Here is a 16,452-nt window from a genome sequence, read left to right as displayed (position 1 = left end):
TGATGGCCATTCTGACTGGTGTGAGGTGATACCTCATTGTAGTTTTGACTTGCATTTCTCTAATGATTAGTGATGTTGAGCATTCTTTCATGTGTTTGTTGGCAATCTATATCTTCTTTGGAGAAATGTCTATTCAGGTCTTCTGCCCATTTTTGGATTGGGATGTTTATTAGTTAATATTTAAAATAAAAGTAAACTAGAAATAAAGAAGGCTGCTTCATATCAATGGAAGGTTTGATTTACCAGGAAATATAACATTTATAAACTTGTATATACTCAATAACATATTTTCAAAATATACGAAGCAAAAAAATTCATCCTCAGAGTGGGATATTTTAAGATATATATATCAGAAAAGAATAGGTCAAATAGATGAAAAATCATAGATACAGAATACATGAACCATACCCCAATAAGCTTAACCTAGTGGACACTATAAAACACTGTACTCAGAAACTGGACAGTACACATTCTCTTGAAGACCATATAGGATATTTATCAAAACTGACCCAAATATAAGCCATTAAGTCTCAACACACTTTTAAAAATTAGTATCATGCAGACCACATTCTCTGATCATAACCAACTGAGAAAATCAATCACAAAATTTTTTTAAAGCATAGCTTTAAGGACATTATCTACTTCATTCAGATTGTTGGGAATTTAAGGAGTTCAGTAAATAGCACCTCCCTCTTTTTAAAAAATGTCTTTGAATATATTCAACTATCAAGGCAAGGCATTTCGCTATATAAAACATTATAATCTTCCCACTACTCCAATTCAATAAATGACTTTACTCAGTGGCCCCATTTAGAACTGTGAGTGACCATCAGACCCCAAGGAACACAAGCCACAGGTCCCTGTGCAGCTGCAACGGTAGAGGCGCACAAGAGCACCAACACTACCACAAGCTCATCTGCAGTTTTGTAGTTTTGTTTTTGTAGTTTCCCACTTGAACTTGGAACTAACTGAGAAATTACATAAGGAGTCAGGCAGATGAGATAAAATCATCATTTTATTAAGCATAAAGTTTTTTGGAGAGCATGGTCTATGTATGTATCAATGGGATTGCTTATTGGCTCCTTTGAATTTTACATACTACCTAAAACTGCAGGTGATAACCACAAGTACAGAGCCTACTCCTCCAAGCTTACTGCACAGTCAAGGGCAAAACAATATGCATGCTCTCTGCAGACAGACAGATCCCAAAGACAGGTCTGAGGAGGACGCTGATGTGCACGTGGCCGGTCATTCTCAAACTCACAAACCAGGCAAGTCACTCATCCACAGGGAGCGAAGAGCTGGTAGGTTAAAGAGCTGAAAAGAGCGTTATTCTGCTACACAGCTCTCCACATGGAAACATGGAATGACTGATAAGGAACTCCCTAATACTCACTAAGGAGGAAATTTGCATTTTTTGTGAAGATCAGGGTGAGACACATGGGGAACATGGTGTTCTCAGCATCTTTACCTCCTTCCTGGAGCTGGGCTGTGATGTTGAGTTCACACTGCACTTTAGCTTTCAGCACAAGGACAATCTGCTCTTCTATAGTAACGGTGCCATCAGAATCCAGCTGTAGACATGACAAAATACAAACAGAGAAAAACATGCCTGTCACTTTTTTTTAAAGCCACGATACAATCTTTCATTATTTCACCTTCTAATATAATTAAAAATTAGTTTTGATGTGAAGCTATCTGAAATAGTTCTTTATCTGAATCAAAATTCAAAAATCCATCAACGTATAAGAGTTTAGAATAATCATACTTTTACCTGATTAGCCTAAAGAAAAAAATCCCCTTTGTTAAAAAAAAAAGTTTAAAAACTCCAGAAATTTTTAATTTAATTAGGTAAGACTAATAGATATAATATAATCGGAAAAAATAATAAACATATTGAAAATTTCCTGAAAAGTTACAAAGACCAATATTTATTAATCCTCTTACAATATGTCAGTTATGGCACATAGAAAGGAGAAATGGACTAGAAGACTATGCTTAGCTCTACTGAAAATTTACCAGTGAAACTGGGCAAATAATTCCATGTTTTGGGGCTTTGGTTTACTCATCTATGAAATAAGAGGGTTACACCAAATGGCCTCTAGTTAACTTTTTGCCTTTTTACGTCCAGGTATATTGAGATATTACTGACAGATAACATAAGTGAGTTTAAGATGTACTATGTAATGACTTGATACATTTATATATTGTGAAATGACTACCACAATAAGGTTAGTTAATACCTCCTTCCCCCCATATAATTACCTTTTATGTGTGTGTGTGATGATATTTTAGATCTACTCTCTTAACTTTCAAGTATATAATAAAGTACTGTTAATTATAGTTACCATGTTATACACTAAATCCCCACAAAACTTAGTCATCTTATAGCTAGAACTCTGAATGCTTTGACCAACGTCTCCCTATTTCCCCCACCTCCCAGACCCTGGCAGCCACCATTCTACTCTCTATTTCTATGAGTTCAGCCTTTTTAGGTTCCAAACAAGTGAGAACATACACTATTTGTCTTTCTCTGTCTGATTTATTTCACTTAGCCTAATGTGCTCAAAGTCAATCCATGTTGCACAAAAGGCAGGATTTCCTTCTTCTTTACGGATGCATAATATTCCTCTGTGTGTGTGTGTGTGTGTGTGTGTGTATGTGTGTGTGTGTGTGTGTGTGTGTCACATTTTCTTTATCCATTCATCCATCCATGGACACTTAGGTTGTTTCCATGTCTTGGCAATTGTAAACAATGCTGCAATAAACAAGAGGGTACAGATATCTAAACTCTGAGATAGTGATTTCATTTCCTTTGGATATTATCCAGAACTGAGGTTGCTGGATCATATGGTAGTTCTATTTTTAATTTTTTGAGAAACCCCATACTTTTTTCCGGAGTGGCTGTACCAATTTACATTCCCACCAACAGTGCACAAGGGGTCCCTTTTCTTCACATCCTCGCCAACATCTGTTGTCTCGTCTTTTTGATGATAGCCATTCTAACAAGTGTGAGGTGATATCTCACTGTGGTTTTGAGTTACACTTCCCTGATGATTAGTGATGTACCTATTGACCATCTGTATGTCTTCCTTGGAAAAATATCTATCCAAGTCCTTTTCCCATTTTTTAATTGGATTGTTAATTTTTGCTATTGAGTTGTATGAGTTCCTTATAAATTTTGGATATTAACCCTTTATTAGATAGATGGTTTGCAAATATTTTCTCCCATTCCATAGGTTGCCTTCTAATTTTGCTGATTGTCTCTTTTGCTGTGCAGAAGCTTTTTAGATCGAGGTAGTCTCAATTGTTTATTTTTGCTTTTGTTGCTTGTGTTTTTGGTGTCATATCCAAAAAATCATCGCCAAGACCAATGTCAAGAAGGTTTTCCCTGTTTTCTTCAGGTGGGTTTACAGTTTTGAGTCTTACATTTAAGTCTTTAATCCATCTTGAGTTAATTTTTGTGAGTGGTATAAAATAGGGGTCCAATTTCATTCGTGTGTGACTACCCAGTTTTCCTAACAACATTTATTGAAGAGACTGTCCTTTCTCCAGTAGGTATTCATGGCTCTCTTGTGAAAGATTAGTTGACCATGTATGTGTGAGTTTATTTCTGGGCTCCTGATTCTTTTCCATTGGTCTATGTGTGTTTTTATGCCAGAACTGTGCAGTTTTGATTACTATAGTTTTGAAATAAAGTTTGAAATCAGGAATTGTGATGCTTCTAGCTTTGCTGTTCTTTCTCCGCATTGCTTTGGCTCTTCAGAGACTTTTGTGATTTCACATGAATTTTAAGATTATTTGTTCTATTTCTGTGAAAAATGCCATTGTAATTTTTATAAGGATTTCACTGAATCTCTAGATGGCTTTTGGTAGTATGGACATTTTAACAATATTAATTTTTCTGATCCATGGACATGGGGTATCTTCGCCTTAATTTCTGTTTTCTTCAGTTTATTTCATCAATGTCTTGGAATTTTCAGTGTACAGATATTTACCCATTTTGGTTAAATTTATTCATTATCTTTTATTCTACTGTAAATGGAACTGTTTTCCTTATTTCTTTTTCAGAAGTTTGCTTTTAGTGTATACAAACACAACTGATTTTTGTATGTTGATTTTGTATTCTGAAACTTTACTGAACTCATTTATTAGTTTTGATAGCATCTTTAGGGTTTTCTAAATACACGATCATAGCATTTTCCATTAGAGACAATTTTACTTCTTCCTTTCTGAATTAGATGCCTTTTATTTCTTTTTCTTGACTAATTGCTCTGGCTAGGACTTCCAGTACTATGTTGAATAGGAATGGTGAGAGTGGGCACTCTTGTCTTGTTCCTGGTCTTAGAGGGAAAACTTTCAACACTACATCATTGCGTATGATGTTAGCTATGATTTGTCCTTTTTGCATTAATACTGTGACTCTATAATGGTAAGATGCATCAACATATCCGTTATCCATTTAATCAATATTTGTTAAATACTTTTTATGTGAAAAATAATATGCTTAATATTTTATAGTAAAGATTTTCATTTTCAATTATTTTTATGTAGTACATTTTCTTCAAAAAAAACACCTCATGAGAAAACCTCGTGTGTGTGTGTGTGTGTGTGTGTGTGTGTGTGTGTGTGTGTGTGTGTGTGTATGTGTGTGTGTAAAATAACAGAACTTCCCTGGCTGAAACCTAGGCAGAGGCAACTGCAGAATCACACTGTCTCACTAATCTGAACCTTCCTTTATACCTGAACTTGCTCTGAAAAACCACAGGGCTTTTTAAAGCATTGTCAGAAAAAAATCACTATTAATAGGAATAGAAAGATGTATAACAACATTTTATAGGACTCCAACACAATGCTTCTTTCTACTGGGTGTCTTTCACTAGATATCTTCATACATTTTCACCCCCTGGAGCATGTTTCTAACATATAACACATGAATAATAAATGTTTGTTGGATGAATTCACCTAGATTTGGTTTTAACACTGCCAGTATTAAAAGGAAATTCTATTATTGAAAAACTTCAATTTCAAGGAAATATCTTTTAAATATGATAAAACATTCATAAGTATTTGTTCAAAGTATGGTGCTTGGACCACCTGAATCTGATGCCTATGTAAAATGTAGATTCTTAGGCTGCACACCCACCCAGTGAATCAGAATTTTTTTCTGGAGGTAGAGACCGGTAATTTTCATGTTTCACAGGAACCCCTGATTCTTGTACTTACTTTAATGGGTTTGAGAACAAACATATTTAAAGGTACAAGTTGATGATGAAGAATACACTATTAGTCAAAGTTCATTCAGAGGAGCAGAATTATTAAGAGATTGAAATAGATTATAGATTAAAAAAAATTTAAAAATAGAGGTAGGGCTTCCCTGGTGGCACAGTGGTTGAGAGTCCACCTGCTGATGCAGGGGACACGGGCGAGTCCCCCGGTCTGGGAAGATCCCACATGCCGCAGAGCGGCTGGGCCCGTGAGCCACGGCCGCTGAGCCTGCGCGTCCGGAGCCTGTGCTCTGCAAACGGGAGAGGCCACAACAGTGAGAGGCCCGCATACCACAAAACAAAACAAAAAAAACAAAAAAACAAACAAACAAAAAAAAAGGAGGTAGAAATAGAAATAAAGCTAGAAATAGAATAAAGTATTTGTTACAGGGATTTGACCTATACAGTTGTGGGAGCTGGTTTAACAGTCTCCAGAAGGCTAATATTTTTGTCTGATGCTGAAGCTAGAAATCTGTAGGTCAGGTAGTCAAAAAGAGAAGATGAATGTAAAGAGAAGGAGAGTGAAAACAAGCTGGAACCATCAGCATGAGCTAGAAACCATGAGGACACACTGGAATCCATGTGAATTCTTGGTGCCTCCAACCTTCATGATGGGGGTGCCCAGCAGAAGAAGCTGCCACTCTCATCATGGACTAAAATACATACTTGGCCAAGGAATCAGGTAAGTTAAAGGAGGACCCAGGGAAAGATGACATAGTTGCAGGCCTGGCTGCTATCCCTCTCCCATGAGATCAGCCAGCAGACAAGCAACAATTTCCATGAGATACAGAAGTGCCTGCTTTGACTATCTGAGTGTAAAAAACAAAATAGCTGCTGCTTCACCTTTGCCCTCAAACACTCATGAAAAAATGTCTCTTGTGGCTCATCTTAGCCAAAAATATGAAGGGAAGGGAATTCTGGGAAATACAGTTTAACATAGCTAAGTTGACGTTACAAAGCCACCAAAATCCACATCTGTCAACTTGGCACCCATATACAGCTCTTTAAACCACACAATTTCCAGAAAACTCAATAACAAAGTCATGCTTCCATCTAACATGATACAATTCATTTGGTACCAAGAATGATTCCAGAGGGACAGAATTTTAAGGAGGGAAAAATCTGTATTTGTCATCTATAGCTATGTAACAAATTAACCCAAAAATGTGTGGCATAAAACACCAAACATTGCTTATCTCACAGTATAGGAGAGGATTAGCTGGGTGCTTCTAGCTTAGAGTCTCTTATGAGGTTTCAGTCAAGACTTTAGCCGTAGATGCTGTTAACTAAAGACTTGACTAGGACTGAAGGATCCACTTCCAAGATGGCAAACTCACATGGCTATTGTCAGGGGGCCTCAGTTCCTCAGTAGCTGATGGTTCTCTCCATTTGAGTGCTTGAGTGTCTACAACATGACAACTGGCTTCCTACAGAGTAAGTGATTCTAGAGAGAAAGAAAGGAGAAAGCTTCGATGCCTTTTATGATCCAGTCTCAGATATCACTTACAGTCAGTCTCATCAGATTCTACTGGTTAAAAGCAAGTCACCAACTTTCATTCCAGGGGGGAGGAATTAATCTCTACCTCTTAAAGAAAGGTATCAAAAAATCTATAAATATATTTTTTTCTTCCTTTAAAAAAATTTTTATTGAGGTAATATAAAAATTTTTATTGAGATAATATTGGTTTATAACATTATGTTTCATGTGTACATTATATTTCTAATTCTGTATATCCTACAATGCGTTCACCACCAAAAATTTACTTTTCATCTGTCACCATACAGTTGATCCCTTTTTTTTTTTGGCTGCATTGGGTCTTCGTTGCTGTGCATGGGCTTTCTCTCTGGTTGTGGTGAGTGGGGGCCATTCTTTGTTGTGGTGCACGGGCTTCTCATTGCGCTGGCTTCTCTTGTTGCAGAGCATGGGATCTAGGTGCATGGGCTTCAGTAGTTGAGGCACATGGGCTCAGTAGTTGTGGCACTCAGGCGCTGGGGTGTGTGGGCTTCAGTAGTTGCAGCATGCAGGCTCAGTAGTTGTGGTGCATGGGCTCTGGGGTGTGCAGGCTTCAGTAGTTGTGCATGCATGGGCTCAGTAGTTTTGGCTCACGGGCTCTAGAGCACAGGCTCAGTAGTTGTGGTGCATGGGCTTAGTTGCTCCGTGGCATGCGGGATCTTCCTGGGCCAGGTATTGAACACGTGTCCCCTGCATTGGCAGGCAGATTCTTGACCACTGCACCACCAAGGAAGTCTCCAGTTGATCCCCTTTATCCATTTTGCGCTCCCCCTGCCACTTCCCCTTGATAACCACTACTCTGTTCTTTGTATCCATGTATTTGTTTTTGTTTGGTTTGATTTGTTCTTTTTTTCTTTTTATTTTCCACATGAGCAAAATCAAAAGGTATTTATCTTTCTCCGTCTGACTTATTTCATTTACCATAATACCCTCAAGGTCTGTGATGTCACAAATAGCAAGATATTTTTAAACAATCACAATTTTCTGCAGGTGGTCATCTATTTTCTAGAACGAGAATACTGAAAATTATGTTTTCTGTGGATTTGTTAACAATAATAGGGTCTAGAGCTTTGCATTTCTGTTTTCTGATAGGGATTTAGAGATTCTTTAATCAAATATGATAATAAAACCTATCAATTTACCTAAATTGACAACCTCTCAATAATACAATCCTTTGCCATCCCCAAATCTTTACTTTCAGGCTGCAAATAAAATTATCCTTTAGAATTGTTAAGGAAGGTGGGAAAACAAATCTTTTAATGTTGTGCAATAAGACATTATGGACTGAACATTAGAAATAGAAAGATGTTTACATTACCAGCTATAGGAAGTACACCTAGAAATTATTGATAATTATGATTTTAAATGACATAAAATTATAGACTGGCAGGTTAAACTGAAATGAAGGATACAGAAAGAATATCTTTCATAAGAACTAGTTTTAGCATCAAAAAATTGCCTTATTCCTGAAAATTATGAATTTATTATTTTCTAATGTATTTGTAGTACAAAGAGTAGATCAGTAAAAAGGTATATAGTTTAAAGATTTCTGGATAGTAGTCATAGTTCAATGCCCATATTTATTTTAATGTGAAAGGAGAAAATAAAACTAATTTTGGGGATTGGAATACACACCATAATTTAGCTATCAGGCTAACACAATGCAGATTCTGAGTTAAAAGCAGCTACATTAATAGTGAGCCATAAAAATCTCACTTATCAAAAAGGGAGAATGAAATGGAAAGAGACGAGCCAAGTGAATGGGCCAGGAGGAAAAACTGACTTTTTCCCATCTATTATCCAGAAACACTCAGGCACCATTCAAATTGGTTGGCTTTATTTTTATTTTATTTTAATTTTTTCTGGCTGTTTTTTCAGTTCAATAGTTACTTTCTTTTACTTCAATCCCAGAAAACACTGGGTAATCTGTGACCAAGTTTCAGAACTATAAATTTTATTCAGAGAAATCTGACCTCAAATATTAAACATGAACATTTCAAATCACCCCTTGTACCATTTTTACCTAAACAAATTCATTTTTGTTTCCTTTTGTGCAGATGAAGCCTTTTTCAGGTTATCCCTGAAAAGGGATAACCTTTTCAAGCACATAATCATCAAATAAATTACAGCTTCTAAAGATAATTTTGTTCTAAAAACGTGGCCAGTTTAACCAGGAGCAAGTTTGATTAGCATGTGCTAATTGATGATCTGTTAAATTGATTTTTAGTCATTTCAAGTGAGAGTCAGAAAATGTTTCCTTTATATTGTTTTCTCTTCTGCCTTTGTTACAGAAACAAGTGTTCTTTACCATAGAGGAACATTAAAATCACAGTGTACTTAAAAGAGAAGAACAGTCTTCATATTCAATGTCTATTACTCCAAAAGCAACAATTGCATCCAAAACAAAGTGGTATATTTAGAAAAACAGATGTTAGCAATTTTTCCTGGGCAAGTGATCATTTACAATTTGAAATTAAATGTTAAATTTCAATCTGTCACGTATTTGATGGCTAAAAGAAGCCATAATTTGATCATGTATATTTTATTTAAAGTATGTAGAGTTATCCTTATAGATATTAATTGTTAGTGCCAGTACATGTGAATCTTCATAATTACAATATTCACATATGTTCCATTTTCAAACAACTATGAATCCATAAATTAGATGTAGTACACAAAAAGAAGCATTCTGGAATTTCTACTTCTGGCATCGATGGAGTATATGCATTTCCCTCTATTTCTCCCAATGAGTACAACTAAAAATTCTGGACATTATATATAAAATGAACATAAGATGACTCTGAAAAGTGGAGAGCAAAATATAGACCAGCTAGAGACCTCAGATCCTGAAGAACAATACTGTGGTAAATTCTCTGGGTTTTCTTTTTATCTCATATATTCCCAACTTGGAGTTGGAGAAAGTGGGCAACTCTGAAATACCAACAAGTGCTGGCCAAAAAAAAAAAAAAAAAAAAAAAAAAGCCTCAAGAAAACCCTGCTCTCTATAGCAAAGAAAGGAAAGGGGCAGCCTGACAAGACCAAAAACTTTCAGACAATAACAGCTTAACCCAAGCCAAACACCACAGAAAAACTGCAGTCCTACCCCAACCCATACCTACCAAGGCCAAATGGAGAGCCTAGACTTCCATCCTTGCCAGGCTGTCAGGAGGGGTCCCTACACCCTCCCCAGAGTGGTTTCAGAGCAAAGTAGAGGGTCGGTACTTCTTCCCACAGTGGTCTGTAACAAGGCCCTTCACAGTTCCCCCGTCCCTGGTATCAGTGGAGATTATATGGGGAGCCTAGACTTTCACCCCGAGCTGGCAGTAAAAAGATGCCCCTACATCCCCTGCACTGGGGTGGTGTCAGAGAAGACCTAGTGGAGAGTCAGTCTAGCAACAATGAGGCTACCCCACTGTGGTGTCGGTGAATACCACGTGGGGAGCAGAATTCACACCCCCACCCAGCAGTAAAAAGGAACTCTCCAACTTGAGTGCAACAGATGCTGGCTGGGGAACCTCAACTTCTACCTCCACTGAGCAGTAACAAAGAGATGCCCCCATTTCCTCAGTTATATTAATACCAGATAGTTGACTTCTGAGCAAACTACCAGAGACCAAGAGGGACAATATATAATAATAAAAGGGTCATTCCCCCAAGACATAGCTATCCTAAATGCGTATACATCAAAAAAGAGAAAAACATGTGAAGCAAAAACTGATAGAAGTGACAGAAGTAACAGAAAATTCCACAATTATAGCTGGAAACTTCAATACTCCTCTCTCAATTGATAGAACTAGACAGAAGATCAACATAGATACAGAAGAACTCAACCAAGAGGATCTAATAAATGTTTATAGAACACTTCACTCAACAATGCAGAATACACATTCTTTCCAAGTGCTCACAGAATAGATACCAAAGTAGACCATATCCTGGGCCATAAAACAGATCTCAACAAGTTTAGAACTGAAATCATACAAAATATGATCTCAGCCCACAGTGGAATCAAACTAGAAATCAACAAGAGAAAAATACCAGGAAAATCTCCAAACATTGGAAACTAAACACACTTTTAAATAATCCTTGGGTCAAAAGGAAAGGCTTAAGGGAATTTTTTTTAATGCATTGAACTGAATGGAAATGAAAATACAACATATCAAAATGTATAGGACACAGATAAAGCAATGCTGAGAGAAATTTACAGCACTGAATACCTATATTACAAAAGAAGAAAAGTCATATATCAACAACATAATCTCCCACCTCAAGAATATAATAAAATAAAACCAAAGAAAATAAAAGGAAGAACACAATAAAGATAAAAACAGAAATCAGCGAAATTGAAACAGCAAAACAATATGGATTATCAATGAAACAAAGAGCTGGTTCTTTGAGAAGGCAATAAAGTTGATAAACTTCTAGCAAACAGACAAAGAAAAAAAAGAGCAGACATATTAAATTATAGAAATGGAGAACAGATTAGCAGTTGCCAGGGGTTGAGGAGGAGTGAGGAGTGGAAAGGAAGTGGGTGTGGCTGTAAAAGGGCAACAGGAAGGATCCTTGTGGGGATGGAAATGTTCTGTACCTTGACTGTATCAATGTTAATGTGCTGGCTGTGTATAGTGCCTTAGCTTTATAAGATGTTACCCTGGGGGAACCTGGGTAAAGGATACACAGTTCTCTTCACATTTTTTTTAACAACTGCATGTGAATCTACAATTATCTCAAAAGTTAATTTTTCAAAAAAGAATTGTCCCAATTTTAAAAAACACAATATGTAAAAACATTAACTCATTCTAGTAAATGAAGATTTGCCACAAGGTGGTTGTAAAAAACAAAGGTAAGTGAGAATTGTTCAAATTGATTATTTTATAATTTTGCAAAAACACTTCCTTCATAAAGTGAAGTTTCTTTAATATTTAAAAGTCCTCTTAGAAAGTTACTATAACATTCATATATCAAATTAGACTCTAATTGGGAAAGGATTAAAAGAATATGTTTATTGAATTCTGCTGAGGAATGGGATCTAGACAGCTGCTGACCCTCAGAGCAAGGCTGGTAATCAGCTCACAGGACATAAATTTTAAAAAAGAATATGTTTAAAGAGAATGAATTCCCTTGGAGGCGACATTCTATTTTCCATAGTCCATGAGAAGGATGAGCTGGCTTAATATAAAGTATTTTGCTTGGAATTTAGGATTTCTCGTATACTCTAGAATTGATTGCCAAATAATAAATCCATTTTATTAACTCTCTAATCCATGTTTTCACACAGGCCTCAAAAGAGTTCATATATACCTATTAATGTTTTATTTTATATTCTTAAATGCTGCTGTCACTCTCAAGAGTATGATTCCCTTGAGAGTGGCCTAAGTTTTTATATTGTAAAGGGAGTTTGAAAATGAAACATGTTTTTAATTATTTAGAATGTATTATCTTTAATATTCAGTTAGAATAGAGACAGGAATCTGCCATAATAAGCTGATAGTTTTGGGGAAAATATATTGAACCACCCACCTTTAATTAAATCACCAGCTATGGAAATGCTCCCCCAATTTGTCCTTTTTTTTAATTCAAAGAAAAACAAGCAATATGTATAAAATACAAGCATAAATACCATAAAAACCACAAAAGTGTCCATACTTCTCAACTTTTATAATCCTTTCACAAACTGACCCCTAACCCAGAACTAAATCTGAAGACCAGGCCATTTTGTACATTTGGCTGTATAAAATTCCCCATGACCCTGTTCATATGAGAAGCAAATCAAAAATAGTTTAAGAATAAAATGTAGGGCTTCCCTGGTGGCGCAGTGGTTGAGAGTCCGCCTGCCGATGCAGGGGACACGGGTTCATGCCCCAGTCCAGGAAGATCCCACATGCCGCGGAGTGGCTAGGCCCGTGAGCCATGGCCGCTGAGCCTGTGCTCCGCAACGGGAGAGGCCACAACAGTGAGAGGCCCGCATACTGCCAAAAAAAAAAGAATAAAATGTATCTAAATGAATGTATTTATAAAACAGAAACAGACTCACAGACATAGAAAACAAACTTATGGTTACCGAAGGGGAAAGTGGTGGGGAGGGATAAATTAGGAGGTTGGGATTAACATATACACACTATTATATATAAAATAATCAACAAGGACCTACTGTATAGAACAGGGAACTCTACTCAATATTCAGTATTAACCTATATGGGAAAAGAATCTGCTATACACCTGAAACTAACACAACATTGTAAATCAACTACAATACAAAATTTTTAAAATATTTTTAATAAAAAAAATTTCTTTAAAGAATAAAATGTCTGTGACGAAATGAGAGAGTGGCAGGGACATATATGCACTACCAAATGTAAATTAGATAGCTAGTGGGAAGCTGCCGCATAGCACAGGGAGATCACCTCTGTGCTTTGTGACCACCGAGAGGGGTGGGATAGGGAGGGTGGGAGGGAGACGCAAGAGGGAAGAGATATGGGAACATATGTATATGTATAACTGATTCACATTGTTGTAAAGGAGAAACTAACACACTATTGTAAAACAGTTATACCCCAATAAAGATGTTAAAAAAAAAAAAAAAAAAAAAATCCTTCACACCTATTATTCATTCTTTCTCTTTCATTTCAACCACATGAATTTATTGTAGGTATTTATATAGCTCCAATTAATAATTAGAAACAAAGCACAGCTAATTCTTTTAAGAGTCATATAATGATTATAGAGATGGAGAACAGATCAGTGGTTGCCAGTTTTTAGGGGAGCAGGAGAGGCAAGAGAGGAGAGGGAATGGCTGTGGCCATAAAAGGGTAGCAGGAGGGATTCCTGTACTGAAACCATTCTATATCTTAGCTATGGTGGTGGTCACGTGCATCAACACATGATAAAACTGCATAAAACAAAATACACAAATAAATGAGTATATGTAAACCCAGTGAGATCTGCATAAAGTAGGTGGATTATATCAATGTCAATTTCCTGCTTGGGATATTGCACTGCAGTTATGACAGACATTACCACTGGGAGAAAATGTGTGAAAGGTATACAATATCTCTGTATTACTTCTTTTCTTTCTTTTTTTTAAAATTTTTGAATTTTATTTACTTTTTTATACAGCAGGTTCTTATTAGTTATCCATTTTATACATATTAGTGTATATATGTCAATCCCAATCTCCCAGTTCATCACACCACCACCCCACCCCCTGCCACTTTCCCCCCTTGATGTCCACACGTTTGTTCTCTACATCTGTGTCTCAGTTTCTGCCCTGCAAACTGGTTCATCTGCACCATTTTTCTAGGTTCCACATATATGCATTAATATACAATATTTGTTTTTCTCTTTCTGACATACTTCACTCTGTATGACAGTCTCTAGATCCATCCATGTCTCTACAAATGACCCAATTTTGTTCCTTTTTATGGCTGAGTAATATTCCATTGTATATATGTACCACATCTTCTTTATCCATTTATCTGTCAATGGGCATTTAGGTTGCCTCCATGAGCTGGCTATTGTAAATAGTGCTGAAATGAACATTGGGGTGCATGTGTCATTTTGAATTATGGTTTTCTCAAGGTATATGCCCAGTAGTGGGATAGCTGGGTCATGTGGTAGTTCTATTTTTAGTTTTTAAGGAACCTCCATACTGTTCTCCATAGCAGCTGTATCAATTTACATTCCCATCAACAGTGCAAGAGGGTTCCCTTTTCTCCACATCCTCTCCATCATTTGTTGTTTGTAGATTTTCTGATGATGCCCACTCTAACTGGTGTGAGGTGATACCTCACTGTAGTTTTGATTTGCATTTCTCTAATAATTAGTGATATTGAGCAGCTTTTCATGTGCTTTTTGGCCATCTGTATGTCTTCTTTGGAGAAATGTCTATTTAGGTCTTCTGCCCATTTTTTGATTGGGTTGTTTGTTTTTTAAAATATTGAACTGCATGAGCTGTTTATATATTTTGGAGATTAATCCTTTGTCCGTTGATTTGCTTGCAAATATTTTCTCCCATTCTGAGTGTTGTCTTTTTGTCATTTGTAGTTTCCTTTGCTTTGCAAAAGCTTTTAAGTTTCATTAGGTCCCATTTGTTTATTTTTGTTTTTATTTCCATTACTCTAGGAGGTGGATCAAAAAAGATCTTGCTGTGATTTATATCAAAGAGTGTTCTTCCTATGTTTTCCTCTAAGGGTTTTATAGTGTCCAGTCTTACATTTAGGTCTCTAATCCATTTTGAGTATATTTTTGTGTATGACATTAGGGAGTGTTCTAATTTCATTCTTTTACATGTAGCTGTCCAGTTTTCCCAGAACCACTTATTGAAGAGACTGTCTTTTCCCCATTGTATATCCTTGCCTCCTTTGTCATAGATTAGTTGACCAGAGGTGTGTGGGTTTATCTCTGGGCTTTCTATCCTGTTCCATTGATCTATATTTCTGTTTTTGTGCCGTACCATATTGTCTTGATTACTGTAGCTTTGTAGTATAGTCTGAAATCAGGGAGTCTGTTTCCTCCAGCTCCGTTTTTCTCCCTCAACACTGCTTTGCCTATTCGGGGTCTTTTGTGTCTCCATACAAATTTTAAGAGTTTTGGTTCTAGTTTTGTAAAAAATGCCATTGGTAATTTGATAGGGATTGCATTGAATCTGTAGATTGCTTTGGGTAGTAGAGTCATTTTCACAATATTGATTCTTCCAATCCAAGAACATGGTATATCTCTCCATCTGTTTGTATCATCTTTGATTTCTCTATGTATAGTATCATGTCATCTGCAAACAGTGACAGTTTTACTTCTTCTTTTCTAATTTGTATTAGAAATACAATTCCTTTTTTCTCTGATTGCTGGGGCTAGGACTTGCAAAACTATGTTGAATAAGAGTGGATAGAGTGGACATCCTTGCCTTCTTCCTGATGTTAGAGGAAATGCTCTCAGTTTTTCACCACTGAGAATGATGTTTGCTGTGGGTTTGTCATATGTGGCCTTTATTATGTTGCGGTAGGTTCCCTCTATGCCCACTTTCTGGAGAGTTTTTATCATAAATGGGTGTTGAATTTTGTCAAAAGCTTTTTCTGCATCTATTGAGATGATCATATGGTTTTTCTTCTTCAATTTGTTAATATGGTTTATCACATTGATTGATTTGCATATATTGAAGAATCCTTGCATCCCTGGGATAAGTATCTTTGGTTTTGGTATCAGGGTGATGGCGGCCTCATAGAATGAGTTTGGGAGTGTTCCTTCCTCTGCAATTTTTTGGAAGAGTTTGAGAAGGATGGGTATTAGCTCTTCTCTAAATGTTTGATAGACATTGCCTGTGAAGCAACCTGGACCTGGACTTTTGTTTGTTGGAAGATTTTTAATAACAGTTTCAATTTCAGTGCTTGTGATTGGTCTGTCCATATTTTCTATTTCTTCCTGGTTCAGTCTTGGAAGGTTATACCTCTCTTAAGAATTTGTCCACTTCTTACAGGTTGTCCATTATATTGGCATAGAGTTGCTTGTAGTAGTCTGTTAGGATGCTTTGTATTTCTGTGGTGTCTGTTGTAACTTCTCCTTTTTCATTTCTAATTTTATTGATTTGAGTCCTCTCCCTCTTTTTCTTGATGAGTCTGGCTAATGGTTTATCAATTTTGTTTATCTCCTCAAAGAACCAGCTTTTAGTTTTATTGATCTTTG

The 16,452-nt window shown here is 36.5% G+C and overlaps 1 protein-coding gene across 1 annotated transcript in view; it reads right to left on the bottom strand.

Moving 5' to 3' along the window:
* The window catches only part of PTH2R (parathyroid hormone 2 receptor), a 103,365-nt gene that overhangs the window by 66,048 nt on the left and 20,865 nt on the right, over positions 1-16,452 (bottom strand). Inside the window, exon 2 of the mRNA XM_024124464.2 lies at positions 1,472-1,574. Within this exon, the coding sequence (XP_023980232.1) occupies positions 1,472-1,574 (103 nt within the window). The remainder of the gene's footprint in view (positions 1-1,471; positions 1,575-16,452) is intronic.

Source organism: Physeter macrocephalus, chromosome 2 (genome assembly GCF_002837175.3).
Source record: "Physeter macrocephalus isolate SW-GA chromosome 2, ASM283717v5, whole genome shotgun sequence".
Lineage (NCBI taxonomy): Eukaryota > Metazoa > Chordata > Mammalia > Artiodactyla > Physeteridae > Physeter > Physeter macrocephalus.
Note: the sequence above shows the minus strand (reverse complement) of the source record. Positions and strands in the feature narration are given on the sequence as shown.